The sequence below is a fragment of the Gracilinanus agilis genome, chromosome 3 (assembly GCF_016433145.1).
Source record: "Gracilinanus agilis isolate LMUSP501 chromosome 3, AgileGrace, whole genome shotgun sequence".
Classification (NCBI taxonomy): Eukaryota; Metazoa; Chordata; class Mammalia; order Didelphimorphia; family Didelphidae; genus Gracilinanus; species Gracilinanus agilis.
Genome location: NC_058132.1, coordinates 180,577,134 through 180,597,249, shown reverse-complemented (window position 1 = coordinate 180,597,249; position 20,116 = coordinate 180,577,134). Strand labels below are relative to the sequence as shown.

General features: G+C 37.8%; 1 protein-coding gene across 1 annotated transcript in view; it reads left to right on the top strand.

Moving 5' to 3' along the window:
* TRPC6 (transient receptor potential cation channel subfamily C member 6) overlaps positions 1–6,245 on the top strand; it is a 138,289-nt gene extending 132,044 nt beyond the window's left edge. The window contains exon 12 of the mRNA XM_044666247.1: positions 6,028–6,245. Within this exon, the coding sequence (XP_044522182.1) occupies positions 6,028–6,179 (152 nt within the window). The 3' untranslated portion in view covers positions 6,180–6,245. The remainder of the gene's footprint in view (positions 1–6,027) is intronic.
* The last annotated feature ends 13,871 nt before the right edge of the window (positions 6,246–20,116 follow it).

The window sequence follows — 20,116 nt, the reverse complement described above, 5'->3', positions numbered from 1 at the left end:
AATTCAAGATACATTTCCCCCTTTGTGGGGTTGACAAACTGTTTAGGTAGTTTTTTTCCTTACCTATCAATCCTAAACCATTTCCCCTTTCCCATTCCCAGATATCATTAAATCCTTATCAACTAGGAACAGTGTCTGGATACAGATATTTTGAGAATATACTCACAACCTCCATAAGCCAAGTTCCTCATAACTGTGGCTCTAAAATTGATCCTAACCTCTGAGCCAGGAAATTTCTTCTAAGACTTCAAGCTTCACCCATTCTATCCTGTGGGGAAATAATTCAGAGAAAGATATCATCATATGGAGTTTAGCCTTTCCCCACTTACCATCTTGGCCCAGAAGTTATCAAGCCAGATTGCCCACCATTACCAAACTGTTAACTGATTTCCAACTGTTTAGTGGGAGGGGGGAGGTGAAGGAGCACTTCCATAAGCTCCAGCCTCTCCCATTCAGTCCAGCCTGTCCGTGTGCTTGTGTCTCTCCTAAGACCAGGGATTAGGGAGATTTCAGTATCACTGACCCCCTGTCATTTTACAGTTTCCCTAATCCTACAGTTTGGCCAGCCAGCCTAGGATTTCTTTTTTGAATCTGAGAGTGAAAAGCTTTAACTATAATGCAGGATTTATGCAAGATCTCTTGCATTTGCAAAATTACCCTAGGCAATCCTGGCAGTTAGAAGAATGGAACTTTGGCCCAGCAAGTGCCAGTCCCAAGAACTGACAGATTGAGCTGGGATTATAAATACCCCTGCAAAACCAACCTGGGGGTTCTGATTTCCTTGACTTCCCCTTGGGGACCCTGGGAGGTTGAAGGGAGGTTGAAGGGAGGTGTGGGTCATGGATCATGGGTAGGAAATTAGGTTAGGTCAGCCTAGAAACAGGGATACCCCTAAACTAATTCATCAACTTTATCTGTCTAGGTGGTGGACCACTTAACATCAGGGCAGTGGAAATTATCTCTGGCTGAGGGGCTGGTTCCCTTAGCCTCATCTTACCTTCTAGGCCCATTGCCAACACTGGCCAGTAACCCTTAGCAACAGCTTCTCCAGACCCTAACCTTCTTTCCTCAGTTTTCCCTCCTGTGTTTAAATAAACCCTTAGACTGATACTGTGAGCTTCTATAGTTATTTATAACATCATCCAGGGCTAAGGGGCTGAGGAGAGGGAAGATAGCAACCACTTGACTCCAGAGGAAGTATTGGCCAGGCATCCATTTTATTCAGGAAGTGTGTCAGCTTCACTTCCTGTTGGTTACTGCTTTCACTTCAACAGGGAGGGGCTCCTCACTCTCCACCTTAAAGGAGCCTATGGACAGCAGGGAGACTGACTGGGCATTACAGCTCAGGCATACACATCCCTGGCTATCTCAAATCATCAATTAGTGTAGTTACAAGCTCCCTGACCCAGGAGACTCACTTATACCACCTGCTCCCTGTTATCGGCCATATTACCCCCTTATTACAGTTTGGTGAGCACAGCTAAGTTAACTGCCTTCAAAAGACACTGAAAATGGGCTTTGCTAGGATGTTGTTTATAGTCTCTACTTTCTCCATGCTTCTCTGGTCTTTTATGTAGGGAGCACTTGAATTTTGGTTTCACAAAGTGCCTCAGTTCATTCACCAAATGCTAGAACTATATGATTATTACAAATGGTGTGCCATAACACTGGCAGAATTTATATGTTTTATACCTATGGCTATGGCTCTGGTTTTTGTTATTGTGCAATCCTTAATAGTCCTGAATAGGGTCCTCTCCCATCTTTGGCTGCTTTTTGGCTCTACTTTTAATACAAAACCTGACTCTGTCTCCCTAGAAATGGTAGAAAACATGAAGCTACTATTCCAAGTCCTCAAGCAAATCAGGGAAAGAAAACAATTAGATGAGCATACAATCCTCCAATTGGAGATTGTAGAAACCAAATATTTAGGGGCTAACAACTCAAGCAAAAACCACAGGCTGCTAAGGACACCCAAACACTGGCTACAGAATGAACCACTGAGACCACAGTATCCATGCTCCCTATTGTTGACAGAACCATCCTACAACCTGGGGAGGGCATTGTCCATGTCTTATAAGCCTTTACCCATGTCTTATAATCTTATATGCCTTTACCCCTAATGATTTAGAAGTGCTCAGGAGGCATTTCCCCAAGTTCTTCCTCTTGCCTTTCAAGAGCATAAAAGAAATGAAGCGTGTCTTCACACTCTTTAATCCCAGTTGATGACACGGAGTTCCTTTTGGGGGAGTTTTATTCATCCTCTGAAAAAGAAGAAATTTTTGGCTGAGATTCGCTTGAACCCCAATATCACTGCATGGCCCACAGTCCACCATGACCTAGAGTTAACATCACATGCTAATATGAGGTACCTAGTCCAATGCAGGACAGATTTACTCGAGACAATGCAGCTGCATGCCAAAAGACTAAATTTGTGGCAAAAATTTGAGAAACTGAGGCAGGGGGAAGAAGAACACCCTAGCAGCTTCCTTGACAGGGTAATTGAGGCAGCCAAAACAATATTAGGCCTCAGAGATGTGCATGCCCCAGAGACCATCAACCATATCAGGAGGCAGTTCGTGAAGGGTGCTTCACTGCCAGTCCAAAACTATTTTAGGCAGAACTGTCCTCAGTGGGAATAATTGCTACTAGAAGACATCAGGCAGCATGCATCTTATATACACGATTCAAAACAAAAGGAAGTCAGGACATCCAGACAGTTTGACTCAGATAAGGACTCAGTGATAGCTGACCTCAAGAGACAACTAAAGCAGGCTAGGAAGGAGAAAGAAATTGAAGAAATTAAGAACTTCACCCTCCAGGCCAGCAAGGGGTGTAGTCAGTCCAGGAAACCTGCTAGTGTCTCCAAGCCCAAAACCTATTCTTCAAAATGTTATCTGTGTGGGAAGATAGGTCACGTGGTACAAATGTGTAGATATAAGCAACAGATAGACTTTGGCAGGAATAACAACTCCAGCCAGAGAGATAGGAATGGCAAAAGAACTTACTACAACTCAAAATGGTACAACAATTCAAGAAAGGTTGAGGGCACCAAGCATGACAGTCAATGCTGCAATCATGCATGCAAGAAGTACAGCCAGTCTCCATCTCTTCATCAAATGGAGAAATATTTGGCTCAGGGTGAGATTCTGAAGTCCTTATGAACCAACGTTTCTGAATCAGAAAGGACTAATGGCAATGACAGGGCTATGTGTATAATTAATCTGGGTGTACTAGATGATTCTCAAAGACTGGGCATGGGAGAGCATATATCTCTAGCAAGCTGCACAGAATACAATGATATCTCTGTGACAGAAGACCAAGAATGGGAGGACATAATGCAAATGCACAAGGAGATTTATGCGACAATTGAGGATGACTATAAAAGGGGTCTGCTTCCTCATTCCACCACAAAAGACTTAGATGAGAAGCATAGGGACCATCCAAGAATCTGCAACAGCTTGCTTCCAGAAGCTTTGCAATCTTGGTTGGAGTCATCAGAATCTCAAGCTCCTCTCTTTATTCCAAGTTTGAAACAACAGGTTAGCTTGGATAAAGAACAAAGTGACAGGGATTTACAATGTATTCAGAAAGGAGTATCATTAATAACTCTGAAGGAGTCAAATCCCAATGTCCAAACCCATTCTCTTGCTTTAGACATGAAGCAACAAGAAGAGGTTAGAGAGCAATCCAAACAGAATGTTGACAGAGGCTTGACTTTGCCAGAGCAGCCCACTGAGTTGCTGGCTGCTGGCAGCTGCTCAGAGAATTCTACATCTAGCTTTCTCAACCCCTTAGCTGATGAATTCAAACCAGAAGCTTGGGGAAGGGAGAGTGATCAACTGTAGTCTCCAGTGGCTAGTGTGCTCAATAATAACATCATTGAAGTCTGCTCAGTGGTTGGAGACACAAATCAACTGACTTCAGCCCCACAGACTGGAGGGCTAGATAGTGAACTCCAGACAGCTTCTGAGTCGGGAGTTATACCAGAGGTATTGAAGGGAATAAAAACTATCTATCAAACATTCCCTGACACAACTAATGGGAAAACTCCTGATCTGGGGGTTTGTAGTTCACAAGACAACAGAGTGGATGGAGAGACAAGTCCAACCTCCATTTTTTCAGCCCTCAGTCAGAGCCAACCTGAAAGTTCTGTGGGCTCTGCAGAGCTCAGCCTAGTAACCATGGTTACTCACTCTCCAGCTCTCAGTGATAGAGAGTGCCTGAGAGTGAAAAGCTTTATCATGGCCAACCTTATTAATAGGGTAATTGTTACTCTGGGGTGCTCTGCAGTACTGTTGTATGGTCTTTGGAGGGCATGTTCAACTCTATGGCTTGTGACAATCCCTCGGTTCTTCATGGAAATTATCAGGGTCTGTGATTCATGCCAGTGGCTGACCATACCCCTGGGTGAAGCTCTGGCCTATGTACCATCAGGGATGGCCATGACAGTGTCATTTTATGGGGCCTTCATGATATTGGGAAAGATTTTGAATTTTACATTTGGAAAAGCAGAAGTCACAAACCCAGCTTGGAAACACTAATTGAACAAATGAAAGCTCTAATTGAGATAAACAAACAGATTAGGGAAGACAAGGAGCTAGATGCATGAACCATCATGCAGCTAGAAGTTATAGAGGGAATAGTTTTGCCAAAGAAGAAGGAAAGTAAACAAAAGGCCAATGATACTACCACCACTGAACAATAAGCTGTAGGGGCTGAAGTAGCTCCTGTCACCATTTTACCTATCACGGACAGGACTGTAGTTCAACCTGAATCAGGGATTATGCATGTAAAAGGGCTATAAACTATTCTCTGGGGGTGATCTAGAGATTTTTAAAGAGGAGGTTTCCCCAATTCTACACAAACCAACATAAGTCGATAAAAGAATATAAAAGGGGTGTCAGGTTATATGATTCAACCTTTGAGGACATTGACTTGCTGTTTTCAGAACTTTACACCTCTAGTGAGAAGGCAAAGTTTATTGCTGAGACTAGGAGCAACCCCAACCTAGCCTCTTGGCCTGAACAGCATCAAGATCTCGAGCTATTGTCCCATGCCAACATGGCGTACCTGAAACGTTGTAGAGAGGATTTGGTGGAAGCAATGCATCTCCATGCACATTGCTCCAATGCATGGGGATCCTTTAAGAAGCTTAGGCAAGGGGAAGAAGAACACCCAAGCCTATATTTAGATAGGCTCTTGGAGGCAGGAGAGACCATCTTGGGCTTTAGGGACATGAACACAGAGGACAATATCCAACATTCCTGGAGTCAGGAAAACTTCAGTTGAAATCCTAATTCAGGCACATACTAGTTTATGTCACCCTGAGCAAATAACTTTGCCTCATCTCATCTCAGTTTCCTCAACTGTAAAATGGGGAAAATCTATCTCCCAGAGTTGTTGTGAGGATAAAATAATATTTCCAAAGTGCTTAGCCCAGTACCTAGCACAAAGTAGCTATTACTATTTTAATAAAATTATTATGCATTATTAGTATTATTATGATTATTAATAATAATTTATGTACAAAGGGGTTTGACCTCTATCTCCTTCAATTGCTAGTTACAGGGAACACTGCTCATTTAATTATTCAGGCATATGATATTTTCTATGACACTACTTCAAGGATTAACGATTTCATCAATGTCAATATTCCCCCTCTCTCCCTAGATAGACTTTGTGAGATTAGCCTCATGGATGAGAAAAAATGGCATCTTTCAGTCAATCTAGTGATAATTCTCCTTGCATTCAGCAATGCTCATTCGTGGATGGCATTTAGATGATCCCTAATCAAAGTTTTTTTTCCATCTTGGTGGCACCTGCCACAGTCTGTGCACCATACTTGGAGCCTTTCAGAAGCCAGGTTCACCCCACACTATGATGAGGACTCAGAAAAGTCCTTTAGTGTAGATCACAGAAACCTGGTTAAGTTTAACATGGTTCAGGCGTTACATGTTTAAAGGGATTGATTATGTATATTGTTTATAGAAGTGGTATTAAAAATCCTCATAATTTTCTTTCTTATAGGTGAATTGAAAGAAATAAAACAGGACATTTCAAGTCTCCGCTATGAACTTCTTGAAGAGAAATCCCAGAACACAGAAGACCTAGCAGAACTCATTAGAAAACTTGGGGAGAAATTATCAATTGAACCAAATCAAGAAGGAAGCAATAGATAACATGAACACCTTTTAGAAATTGAAATTAAATTGTCCACTTGAAGCCATAAACTTTACCAAATAAAAATAAAATAATAATACCTTTTTCCCCATTCTTGAATAGCAAAAAGTCACATTAAAAATCTTGGGCCATCAAACCAGATTAGAGTGAACCCTAACATCTCATGTCATTCACTCTTAAGATCTTCATTGTCCTACTCTGTAAAGGTGGCCAAAGGCAGAAGATTATGTCACTATTGGTTTGGTTTATTGTTTTTAAGTTGTCTAGACAAATAGCAGCTATCATGCAATCAGCAACAGTGTAATTCAATGTCTGAAGCTCTTTCTGTTAGTAATAGAGAGACTGTAGAGAACAGCATGGCCCTTTCTATCCTAGTAAATTCTCAGGCAATTGTCTTGTCTCCACCATAGACATCATACTGATGGCTTGTAGCAGTCGATTTGAGACAAATGTCATTATGCCTTTACAGAGAGTCTACCCACTTAGATGTATTTTTCCAAATAGTATGATGCCAAATAATCAAATGATTGACAGAGCTTGTTCAGAAATGGTCTTAAATCATCCTCATATTTCCCCAGTCATCTCTCAAGGATAAAAAATTGCTACTTCTCTTCAGTTATGGAGCTAGTACAGTTAATATGGCTAGAAACATTTGATTTGTTCTTTTTGTAGCCAAGCAAATGTTAATGATGATATGAACTTTTTGTTGTTCATTTTAATACCATGAATGGTGGTAATACAAAATTTCTAACACTAGTGACCAAACACACAAGCAATAAGTGAATATTTTTAGTGGGGCAGGGAAGAATTGATCAAATTGTCCTAAAATATCCATTTCTTTGTTATGATGAAAATTAAATGCCAGCAACTGAAAGTTAAAAGCACCAACACTAAAAATTATTGAAAAATTGGCAAATATCTTTCTGGGATTGTCAGCTTCTTCCAACCACATGTAAAAATGCATAAAACTAGAATTTCCTCAGCTTGATTATTATCTAGAGGCTATAGTGTCTAGACATTGATCACTAGTTATCTGAAAGAGTCAACAATGATGGCTGAACATTCATTTTCTCTATGTGTCAGATGCCACCACACACTTCTCATCCTTTAAAAAACTCTGGAGTTTCAATAGCTTCATTATCCAAAATTAAGAGAGAATGAAATATTTTTTGAGTTTTACTTTAAAAATTAAATGGAGGGGGCAGCTGGGTAGCTCAGTGGAGTGAGAGTCAGGCCTAGAGACAGGAGGTCCTAGGTTCAAACCCGGCCTCAGCCACTTCCCAGCTGTGTGACCCTGGGCAAGTCACTTGACCCCCATTGCCCACCCTTACCAATAATACACCGAAGTACAAGGGTTTAAAAAAATTAAATGGACTATGAAAACATGTTTAAATGCCAGCTATGAAAACATAAAACTGAAGTGGCACTATGTAGCTAGTTCACAAGAAAGAAATTTGAATTGCTCATTCTATGACATTTTCTATGTGCTATTACAGAGAAGTTTAGCAATATAGAAGAGTCCTATTTCAAATGTATTGTAACAGTATTTGATGAGCTAGTTGCCAGAATAAATAAATTATAGCAAATTCACTCTTGAAGAAATTAAATATGCTAATAATATTCCAAATGTTTGTTATGCTGTGTTATAGGAGAAGATGTTTTCTGTTTTGTTTTGTTTTTCATTCCTATGGCTACTTTGAAGTGATTAATGTGTTTGACTTCCCAAGGAAAGTCAATTGGATGAATATGACTATTATTATTGTTTTTTCCATTATTATAAATGGTTGAGAAAAAAAGCATACTAATACTGATGGTCATATCTACAAGTTCTTTAATGTAGAACCTAGGCTTTAACTTTGCAAAATATAGAATTGTTTCAGATTGGGTCACTCCAAACTATACTACCAAGTCTATTCTGTATTTTGCCAATGGGACCACACCGATCCATAAATGAAACTCTGGACTAAATCCCCCTTCAGAGCTTATCTACTATCACCCAGAATCTCAACAATAGCAATTAACACATTTTTATAGAGAACCTCTTACTCTAATATGATCCTGCAAAGTTGTGATAGGGATAGTGGCATATATTTATAAAATAAACACACCTAGCTAAATTATTATATTGAAGAAATCAGCACAAAGAAGGGTATACAAATATCCCAAAACAGCTTCCACAGAAGAGGAGTCAACTGAGATGTAGAACTATTCAAAAAGCTGTCCCTTAATCAAATTTACAGGCATGACTAGCATGGCTTCTATGGCTCTTGGTTGGGAAGGATCTAAATGGGTAGTTTATAGAAAATAAAAATGCGATAAGACCTACATACCTCAGCCTGAACCAGAACAAAAATAAAGAGCTTCCATCTCCCAGAAAGTTGAGATAAGATAGACAGAGAAGTAGCAAAATATAATGCAAACTGATGAGTCTTTTATTCTTGCCTCTGTTTCACAGGCCATGGGCTTGACTAAAACTGCTCCATCATGTCAAGATTTATTTATGTCCTCACATGAGCCTGTGTAGTTGCTTGGTGGAGTACTTCCAGATATAAATAGCTCAGTTTGATACCATTCAACAAGACTTTTAAAAAATCCCTTATCTTCTGTCTTTGAAAAAAAAATACTAGGTTTTGGTTCCAAATCAAAAGAGCAGTAAGGGCTAGGGAATTGATTAAATGACTTGCCTACGATCAAACAGTTAGGGGAAGTGTAAGGTCAGATTTGAATCCAGCAACTTCCCATCTCTAGGCCTGGCTCTCTATCCACTGAGCTACCTAGATGTCCCTCAACAAAATATTTTAAGTACATACAATGTGCCAGAAAAAATGTTAAGCTCTGAGATACAAAGGCAAAAATAAAAATAGCCCTTGCCTTCCATGAGCTTACATTCCATTAGAATCCAGGCATATTAAGGGATGCCTTAACAGCTATTATGGAGTGATTTCTAAAAGACCTTTTGAGTGTAGAAACCAAATCTTATTCCTTTCTATCTCCTACTTGGCACTTTTGAAAGTGTTTTCCTAGTCCTTCTTCTCTATCTTTCCAGTCTTCTTAAACCTACCCTTCTCTCCCTGGCATACTTTAAAATATAGTGGCATTGGCCATTTTGCTGTTCATTACACACAATACTCCAGCTCCAGCTCCAGGCCACTTTCTAAGAATGTTTCAAATGACTATTATTGAATAACCATCTTTTTTCATTTACGGTTAAGCTCAGATTTGTAGGGCAAGTCACCCTGAGCTCCATTCTGAGTTCCATTGCTCTTCAGAACACATTCCGTTTCCCACCTGTGTAGAGAGTAAGGGGGTTCAATTACACTAATGGTAGGAAATATAACAGCAAAGAGATTTTTTTCCAGTGGGAGCTATGTAAATGTTAATTATTTTGTTGTTATGGCCAGATGGAATTCAATCTAAAAGCTTAAATTTGATCTTGCTAGCATATTTCAGCAGCCTGAGGCTATGCCCAGCTTAACTGGAACACTATTTTTCTATGATCACTAAAAACTAACTTGGAATTCTAAATGAATTTACAAAACTACTGTAAGTTCTCATTTATGAAAGGCTGAATGGTTGTCTGATATAGACACAGTTAGGACAAGGAAAGCCAGTCCAGGTAGAGTGAAGTACATATAGTAAGGAGATAGACCTTTTTCTCTCCTAATTCTGTCACTCCTTTCATCACAGTTTAAATTTAAATTTTTTAATTTTAGTGACAAATTTCCACATAAGTTTTCCAAAGCTATATGATCCATATTGTCTCCCTCCCTTATACCTTCTCCCCTTGGAGCTCACAGTTTAAGTTGATACATATATACCATCAGGTAGAATTTTTGTTTTTTATAAATGCTCCTATTTATTATTGCTCAGTTGGGCTGGACTTTTTATAGACCCAATTCCCATAATGCAAAATAGTTAAGTGACTAGACTCTAATCCTTACTAGAAAATTTACAATATCTTTTGAACAAAGTTCAGGAAACTATAAGTATGCCAGTAACAAATGATTGTGTAATATTCGCCCAAACTAGTTAATTCAATAGGGTACTAAACAAAACAAAGTTGTTTTGACACCAAATCAAAATATCCTGATGATAAGTGGAAAATGTAATTAGACATCTAATACTGCATTTATATGACTTAAAAACATTGAGAAACTCGCTTTTATAATGGTAGAGTTGGCCTTAGAATTAATTAGAACAGAGTTCAAGACCTACCTCTGACATATACCTGCTGTAGAACCATGAACAACTCACTTAACCACTTAGTTCCTCCAAGCAACTCTCAAGATTATGTTCTAATCAATCAACAAATCTCAATTAGGTGACTATGATATGCTAGGAACTGGACTCCACATTTATAATATGAGGACAAAGACAAAAATGAAACCATCCCAGTCCTCGAGAACTTTATAATCTAGTTGGGAAAAGTGTGTGTATGTTTGCATGTGTGAATAAATATGTATACATATGTACATACACAGATGCAAAATATATCCAAACTATATCCAATACTAGGTAATCGGAGGAGACATCAGCAGCTGGGAGATCAGGAAAGGCCTTGTGTAGGGGATTGCACTTGAACTGAGCTTTGAAAGAAATTAAGAATTTTGAGAGGGTAAGGTTTGGTGATATAAACACAGAGATAGAACATGGAATTTCATGTCAGGGTCAGCAACTAAGTCAGTTTGACTAGACTGCACAGAGTCTGGAAAGGACCATAATCCATAATTAATTCAGAAATGTAGGCTGGAGCCAGGGAGTGGAGCATTTAAAATATAAAACAGAGAAGATATTCTTTTTATTTTATCTTAAAAGCAATAAGAAAATGCAAGAGCTTTCTGAGCTGAGGAGCAAGCTGTACTTTAGAAAAATCACCTTGGGACTATGTGATGCACAGAAACAGTGTGAAAAGAAGAAAGATAGAGAAGGCAAGCACAAGTAAGAGGCTATTGCCACAATCCACATATGGAGTGATGAGGGTCTGAATTCGTGTAACCGTACCTTCTGTGGGGAGAAAAGATCAAATATATGTAGTGGAGAGAGTATTGGTTGAACTTGGCAACTGATTGGATGTGTTGAGAATGAAGAGTAGAAGATGATGCTAAAGTTGTCAAACTACATAGAAAGAAGGATAGGGATGTTCTCTTTAAAGACAAAGGAGTGAAGAAAGGAGTAAGTTTTGTGGGGATTCTTATATGAACATGCTGATTTTGAGATGCTGATAGGCTATATCTACTTTGTTCTGGAGCTTCTATTTCCTCTATTTATTCAACCTAAAATTCCCAAGAGATGCAATATCAATTTCCAAAATGTATTTGTAAAACATGGTTGGATAGCAGTTCAAAAAAAAGGTGTTTGGGGAGGCTGTGAAGTTAATGTGTTAATAGCACTTAAAAAAGATAATGTAAGCTTGGGGTGGAGTGAATTAAAATTTCCAAAATAAAGTTTGCTGATGTAGCACTGGCTCTCAGGAGAAAGAAAAGACCACCAAGGTCTGAAATCTAGGAGTCATTTGCATAAAAATGATAACTAAACCCATAAGAACAGATAGAATCCCCCAGAGAAAAAGTGTGGAGCTAGAAGAGCTTAATATAAAACCTTGGGCAGGATATCAGTGACAATCTAATAGAGTTTCTGTGGAAGGACCAATAGGGGAACCAGGAGAAAAGTGTCAAATAATCTTAGAGAGGAGGGGAGGGGGGGGTCAACCACAGCTTATGTTTCAGAGAAATCAAAAAAGTTAGAGGCTGAGAAAAGGTCTTTGAGTTTAGTAGTCACTGGTAACTTTGGAATGGAGTTTCAGTCCATTGATCAAGTTGAAAATCAGACAGCAAAGAGGTAAGAAATGAGAAAAGATGAAAGGGAGACAAAAAGTGGGCAAATTCCTTAGGAATTTGATTGTGAAAGGAAGGAGAGATATAGAACAATCACTTAAAAGAATGGAGAGGTTGAATAAGGTTTTTCTTGTTTTTAAAGGAAACCTGGGCATTTTACTGGCAGTAGGAAAGACTCCAGTAGATAGAAAAGACTGAATATTAGAAAGAATGAGGGATGGATTCTGGCCACATTTGTATCATGTAGCTGTCCTACTCCACCCTCTACTTCCACCCTGGTCCTTGGGCTGTTGACCTGGGATAATGCTCTCCTATTTGACAAAAGTTCGCCGTGCTATTAAATCCCAGACTAAGCATGTTGCTCTTCCTGACATGAAAGGGGGACTGTATCACCCCTCCTCACATCTCTACTTTCACACTCTTTGCCCTTGGAACAAACAATCAAATGGATATTGTCATTGCTCAAAGGCGAAGTCAAAGGGAAGCCAGACTATGATTCCATTCACTCATCCCTGTGATTTTTCAGAACAAATGCCCATTTCTTGCCACTTTTTCATCTTTCCTTTTATCATCTTCCCTTTTTCTTCCCATTTTCCTTTTGTCATCTTCCCTTATTAAATATAGATTCTTTGAAGTTGAGAACTCTTTGCTTTTTGTATTTGTATACCAAACTCTTAAAACACTGCTCAATACATAGAAAGTAATTAATAAAATGTCATTCCTTCAATCATTCATGATACTTAGGGTATTCTAATAGACAGGAGGGAACAGAATCAAGGTTATAAGGAGAGAGATCTAGGAAGGAAATGGGTCACCTCTAAAGTAAAGAAGAGAATGGAAGACTATGTCAAGAGATTTTTCAGATGAATATTAGAGAAGAGGGAAGCCCAGGACAAAGAGTTTCTATTTTCTCAGAGAAATATGAGGTAAGTTTACAGGATCTGAAAGATAGAAACAAACTCAGTGGTCACCTAATCCATTCTCTAGAAGAAAAAGAATCTCCATTATAACAAATATAAACCTGTCATCCAAGTCACTTGTTAGACTGGAAAGTGGTGGTGTGGGAGGCTCAAGGAGAAAAGAGGCTCAAGATAGTTTCTGGAGAGTGTGATAGAAAAACAATTCTGGAAGGGTAGATGGAAAAATTGTTATGCTGCATTGATTAAGTTCCTTGAACCTTAGAGGTTGACCCAGGCCTCTAACAAAAATAGAAAAAAGAAAGAAAAATGAGACTTGATAGTGTTATGCTCATATTTCATTCAGATGTTTCAATTGTTTGAAGAAAATAAATATCAATCTCTTCCAATGATCAACTTCTCCACAACAAATTGGTACATACAATGCATATCATGGATGTTGTGGAAATTCTTTTTGGTCATTGATATGCAGTTAAATTATAGCTTGTGTGATTGTTCAGTCATTTCAGTAATGTCCAACTCCTCGTGACCCCATTTGAGGTTTTCCTGGCAAAGATACTGGAGTGATTTGCTACAACTCATTTTTCAAATGAAAGAATTAAAAGAAAGAGGCTAACTGATTTGCTCAGGATCACACAATTAGAATCTTAGTCCAGATTTGAACTGAGTCTTCTTGACTCTGGGTCTAACACTATCCACTACGCCACCTAACTGGCAGGGATTCTTAAACCTTTGGAGGCTTATAAACACCTTTGGCAGACCTGTGAAGCCCTGTGGACCCTCTTCTCAAGTTGTTTTTAGTCCCAGGCAAATAATCCTGGCCCTGTAAGCTCACCAAATTGTTTAGGGGATTCTCTATGATCAAACTTTTACATAAATACTTTATTTTTCATTTTGAGAGCTGTAAAAGAGTAGATATCCATTTTCTAAGTGAGTATGATATACCTGATTACAACAACACTATTATTGTTTAGGATTAAAATTTTAGATGCATAAAATATGCTAGAATCCAAAGGAAACTAAATATATTGAAATATAATTATCAAAAAAATTTAAGTTCAGTGATCTCAGGTTATAATAGATATGTAAAGAACCAACCTTAAAGAAGCTAAGAACTGAGTTCAGCTTCTGCCTCTGACAAGTTTTAGAGAAGTAACCTCTTAGTTGTCTAGGAAACTTTCTAAGTCTATAATTTGCTGAGGTGCCAATGGTTGATAAAATCCCAACTCTAATCCTTATCACTATCTCTAGGCAATTATATTCTTAGAGGAACACCTAGATGTTTAGAGCATTTTTGAAGTTTAGCCAACCTTTATGGAGTTCTTGGGAAAGAGATTATCTTATTTTATTAGGCATTTGGGGAAATTAGCTAATGAAGGACAGACTGTCTGTCACCAGTGGAAAAAAATTGTTAAAAATTTTTTTAAACTTTTTTTAACTCTTAAAAAAGAAACAAAAAACTTTTACCTACTGTCTTAGAGCCATTACTATGTATAAGAGTGCTAAGGGCAAGACACTGGGGTTTAAATAACTTGCCAAGGTCATACAGTTAGGAAGTATCTGAGGCCAGATTGATTGATTGATTGATTGATTGATTCATTTATTTATTTTAAACCTTTAACATCTGTGTATTGGCTCCTAGGCAGAAGAGTGGTAAGGGGAGGCAATGGGGGGGGGGGGTTCAAGTGACTTGCCCAGGGTCACACAGCTGGGAAGTGTCTGAGGTCAGATTTGAACCTAGGACCTCAGGTCTCCAGGTCTGACTCTCAATCCACTGAGCTACCCAGCTGCCCCCCTGAGGGCAGATTTAAACCCAGGACTTCCCATCTCTAGGCCTAGCTCTCAATCCACTGAGTCACTGAGCCACCCTCAAAATTTTATAATTCTTAATTGCACTCCCATGGTTTCAATAGTGTCAATGAGTGTTATAACCTGATCGATATATCTAACCTTGTTTCTCTTCAGTACACTAGCCACATATCTCTAATAATCAGATATTTTGAATTGTTCTGTGAACATCTCAAAATTAACACATCTACAATAGAACACATTATCTATGTACCAAAACCCTCTGCTCTTCCAGATTACCGTCAGGGATCCCTCTATCTTCCCAGGCCCTAAGTTTGAACTTCAAAGTCATCTTGTTTGAGTGAATATAGTAGAATGAAGCAATTCTATGCTTACTTTTGACAATCAAGTTTCTCTGGGACAGAATACATTTTTTCCCCTGGTTTAACACTTGCTTTTATTCTCACACTACATAGTCAACAGATCCACATTTTTTTTTTCATTTCTTGAATCTTATTATTCCTGTTTTCATTTTCCTAAGAAAAATTATATGTCCCCTTCCCTCTACTCACCCAGGCATCTCTTGCCTGAATTACAATAGTATTCTAACAGCTTTTCCTGCCTAAAATCTTCCCCTTCTCAATTCCATTCTCCACAAAGCCTCCAAAGTGATTTTCTCAATATGACCATGTCACCCCTCTAGCCAGTAAACAATCAGACTCTGTCCTTCCTTTACAGTCTTCTTATACTTGACTCCCTCTATGGCCTTGGCTCCAGGGACCCAGCCTACTCCCTGATCTTCACACACAATATTCCACCTGTCCTCTCTGTTCCTTGCACTGGCTATTACCAACCCAGGACTGCTCTTCTTCACTTCTCTCTCCAGTTTTTTTTAAATCCCTTACCTTCCATTTTAGAATCAATACTGTGTATTGGTTCCAAGGCAGAAGAGTGGTAAGGGTAGGCAATGGGGGTCAAGTGACAGGATCACACAGCTAGGAAGCGTCTGGGGCCAGATTTGAACCCATCTCTAGGCCTGACAGTCAATCCACTGAGCCACCTAGTGGCCCTCCATCTCTGCCTCTTTAAATCCATGGTTTCCTCCCTGACTCAGCTCAAACTTCATTTGGGCTGGTGGTCTTCCTTAGTTCTCTCCCTGATGGAATTTCTCCCTCCAAGAAGATCTTTCTACTCCATACTTATCTTGCATCCCATATTTTGTCCTCCCAATATAATATAAGCTTCTTGAAGGGTGGTTTTGTTCCCTTCTCATAAATTAGCATAATGCTTGTTATATAGTAAGTGTTTAATAAATGTTTGTTGATTAATTAAATTTAACCAAAGATACCAGACACGCATGTTGATCAGTCAAGGAACTCCCTTTTTCGTATGCTTTACCTAAGAAACTTGATTGCCAAAAATGTACATAGAAATGCTTAATTCTACCATTGTTACTCAAATCAGCATTTTCTTCCTTAGAAAGTTTTAGAGGCAGAAGGAACATTCTTATAGCTTAGTTTTTTTTTCTAGACAAATGAACACCCCACTTAAAGAATCATAGAATTTTAGAATGGGAGATTGGGAGATGAGATCTGACCAAGGAAGATTACAACAGTACTATCACTTAATTTATTCTGAACCTTACATATTTCTATTGATGCAAACTAAAATTGCCAACGGACAGAACTGAAATCAGTTTTATGAATATAAATGTGAGAAGCATGGTCAGATAGAAATATGTCTGAAAATGGTCCAGGAATTTTAATGGACTTCAAACTCACCGAGAATCATCAGTGTAATATACCATTTAATAAGTTAATGCAATTTTAGACTTCTTTGAGAGGCACAGCTCCCAAGAATAATGAGGTAAAAATCCAAATATGAGTGGCAGTATGTAATAGAGGCTAGAGGGTAGGCCTTGGAGTCAGGAAGGCCTAGTTCAAATCTTGCTTCTGACAAACACTTTATTACTCTAGGGCAAGTCAATTAACTTCTTGGAGTCTTGAGCAAATCTCTAAGAATATAAATTGTTGATGTGGTTCTAATCTGACTCAGTAGCAGAAATTCCTTAGTAGGAACTTCCTATAGATGAAATAACATATCTGATTTAAAAAAAAAAGTCTCACTTTATTCCTGATCAGATCAGGCTTGTAGTGTTCTGGACACCACTGTCCAGATGATGAAGAACACCAATAAGCCAAGAAGGGTCCAGAGGAAAACAAGGACCCTGAGTTCATAGTGTGAGAAGATTGGCTGAAAAAAGTAAGGATTAGTTTGAAGAAGAAAAGTTTCAAGGAAGTCATAATAACTGGATTAAAGTACTTAAAAGTCTGTCATGTGGAGAAGAATTTTAGACTGTTTTTACTGTTTGGACCCAGAAAGCAGCCAGAAACAATGGTTGGAAATTATAAAGTTACAAATTTAGGTTTTATGTCAGGAAAAAAATCTTAACCATTAGAACCACTGGAATAGGCTGCAATGGAAGGTAGTAGGTTCTCCCTCCCTGTAAGTCTTTAAGCATGGATGAATTGTTTTAGCAAACTTCATTCAAAAATTGTTCCTTTTCTTGAATTTTCTTTTTAAAATTATTTTCTTCTCTTAATGCAAGTGTTTGGGTCTAATTTTGATTCTTACTGCTTACAAACCACACCTCAATATGAATGCACAGATAGAACTGGACAGCCTTTAGGCAATCATGCTAACAGTGCCAAGGTAGCTTGCCCAGGGCATGTTAGAACACATTGGTAGTGACATTCAGGAAGTGTACCTTGAACTTCAACATCTGACATCTTTATTCAACATTGTTCAAGCAAAGTGACTCTCTTTTCATCATGAAAACCTTTTTATACAGAACAATCTTGGTTGCAATGTCTCATGTGAAAGGAATTCTAGTAATATTCTGAATCTATCTTAACCTTTTCAAAATTATGTGACTCAACCAGTAGACATTTATCTGTTTCTCTTCTCCAAAAAATGGGTCATCCATTAGAAAATTAGAAAAGGTCAAATTTCCATGATGTAATATTCTGTTTCACTGAATAACAAAATGTCAGGTTGTTGCTATTTTTAATAGAAATGGAAGAAAAGTATTCCCTGATTGAGTGTGCATCTAAAAATACTTTTTTTGAGTATTGGGGAATGTTTCTTTTAGAAAATTCCATCTTTTAAAGGATGACCATATTAAAGATGTCAAGTAGAAGATTAAGAATTCATATCAATAAAAGCTAATGGAAAAAAATGAAAAGCCATCTTTACAGAAAGTAAATAGAGATCAACATTTTATTCCATATTTTGAGATAAACTCCAAATGAATACACGACATATATAAAAGATAACATCATAATCAAATTAGATAGCAAGGAAGAAATTACTTTTCATATCTCCAGATAGGGGAAGAGTTCAGGACCAAAGAATTGATAGGATCATAATAGATAAGCAATTTTGATTATGTAAAATTTGAAAAGATTTTATACAAATGAAACTAATGTGGAATGTAAGTAAAATTACAATGATAACAAGGAAAAATATTCTGGGAAAAAATTCTGATTTTCTGATCAGGTTTCAATAAGGTCCTTACTTTTAATCAATCAACCATGAATCATTTAGTAAACACTATTATGCTAAGTGCTATTGATAAAAATGAAGGCTAATAAAAAAAAGGTTCTACTCTCAAAGAGTTCACAATCTAATGGGAAGACAAAACACAAGAAGGTACAGACAAGAAGATAAGCCAGTAACAGAGATAATCAACAGAGGGAAAGTACTAGAATCAAGAGGGATTGGGGAAGGATTTTTTTTTTTGGAAGATGGTGTTGGAGCTATGGCTTAAAGGAAGCTTCAAGAGTAGCCAGGAAGTGGAAATAAAAGCAGGAAAGACATTTCAAGTAGGGAGACAGCCGGTGAAAATTCAGGAGCCCAAAGAGTGAGTGTCTTGTATGATAAAAAACAACCCAGTGTCATTGGATTGCAAATTCTGTAATGGGGAATAAAATGCAAGAAGGCCAGAAAGGTAAAAAAGAAAAAAAAGGTAATTTTACAAAATGTTTTAAAAGAAACAGAAGATTTTATATTTGATATAGAAGGTATTAGGATATATTTAAGTTTGGGTATCAGGATATATTGGGGATATTTATTAAATTATATGATCATATTCTTGCTTTGGGAAAGGCAATTTATCATTGAGGGGAGGATAGACTAGAATGAGGTGACATTTGATAAGCCATTCCTCAATTGACAAATGGTGAAAGGATATGGACAGACAATATTCTAAAGAAGAAACCCAAACTTATTACATATATATATATATATATATATGTATAGATATGGATATATAAGGGCTTCAACTTATGATTAACTAGAGAAATGTCAAGCATAACAATTTGTTCCCTCTCAATACCATTAGATTGGCAATGTTGAAAAGAAAAAGGAATGTTGGAAAAGTAACTGGAAAAAGCACACAATGTGTCATTATTGCTGGATCTCTGAATTGTTCCAGTTTCCGAACTGCTCCAATAATTCTGGAAAGTAATTTGTAAGCATGCTCAAAATATCCCAAACGGCACATACTCTTTGATCTAATGATACTATTAGGGCTATTTCCCAAAGAAATTAAAGAAGAAAAGGACTCATATATACAAAAATATTTATAGCAGGTCCTCCTGTGATGGAAAAGAACTGGCAACTAAGGGGGTGCCATCATTTGGGGACTCAAATTATGGAATATTAATGTAATGGAATAATATGAATAAATTATGAAGTAGATATTTCCTTTAATTTTATTTTCCCTCAATTGCATATAAAAACCGTTTCCATCATTTTCCAAAGAATTTTGAGTCTCATATTTTCTTCCTCTTTCCCTCCCTCCTCCCCTTTAATTATTCTGTCTGAGAACTGCCTGTCTGTATCCTTTGACTACTTATTAGTTGGGCAATAACTTATATGTATTTGAGGAGAGGTCCTATAAACATTTTGCATAATTATGATTATTATGTTTCACTCTCCAACCCATTTCCACCTGTTTAGTTTCTGATCGAAACCTCCCCCAATTTTCCCTCTTTTCCATCAACCTCCCTCCCTTTATTTTATCCCCTCACCCTCCTACTTTCCAATAAGACAAGATATATTTCTCTACCCAACTGATTATCTTCTTCTCTAAGAGTAAGGTTCATGTGCTCCCCCCACTTTCCCCTCTTCCTTATCTCCCCCTTTACCATAAAGGCTCTTTCATATGTCTCTTTTATATGTGATAATTTCGCCCATTCTATTTTCCCCTTCTCCTTTCTCCCAATGCATTCTTCTTTCTCATACCTTTGTTTTTTTAGCATCATCCCATTATATTCAACTCAAGTCTTTGCCCTCTATGTATATATATATATATATATATATATATATCCATAT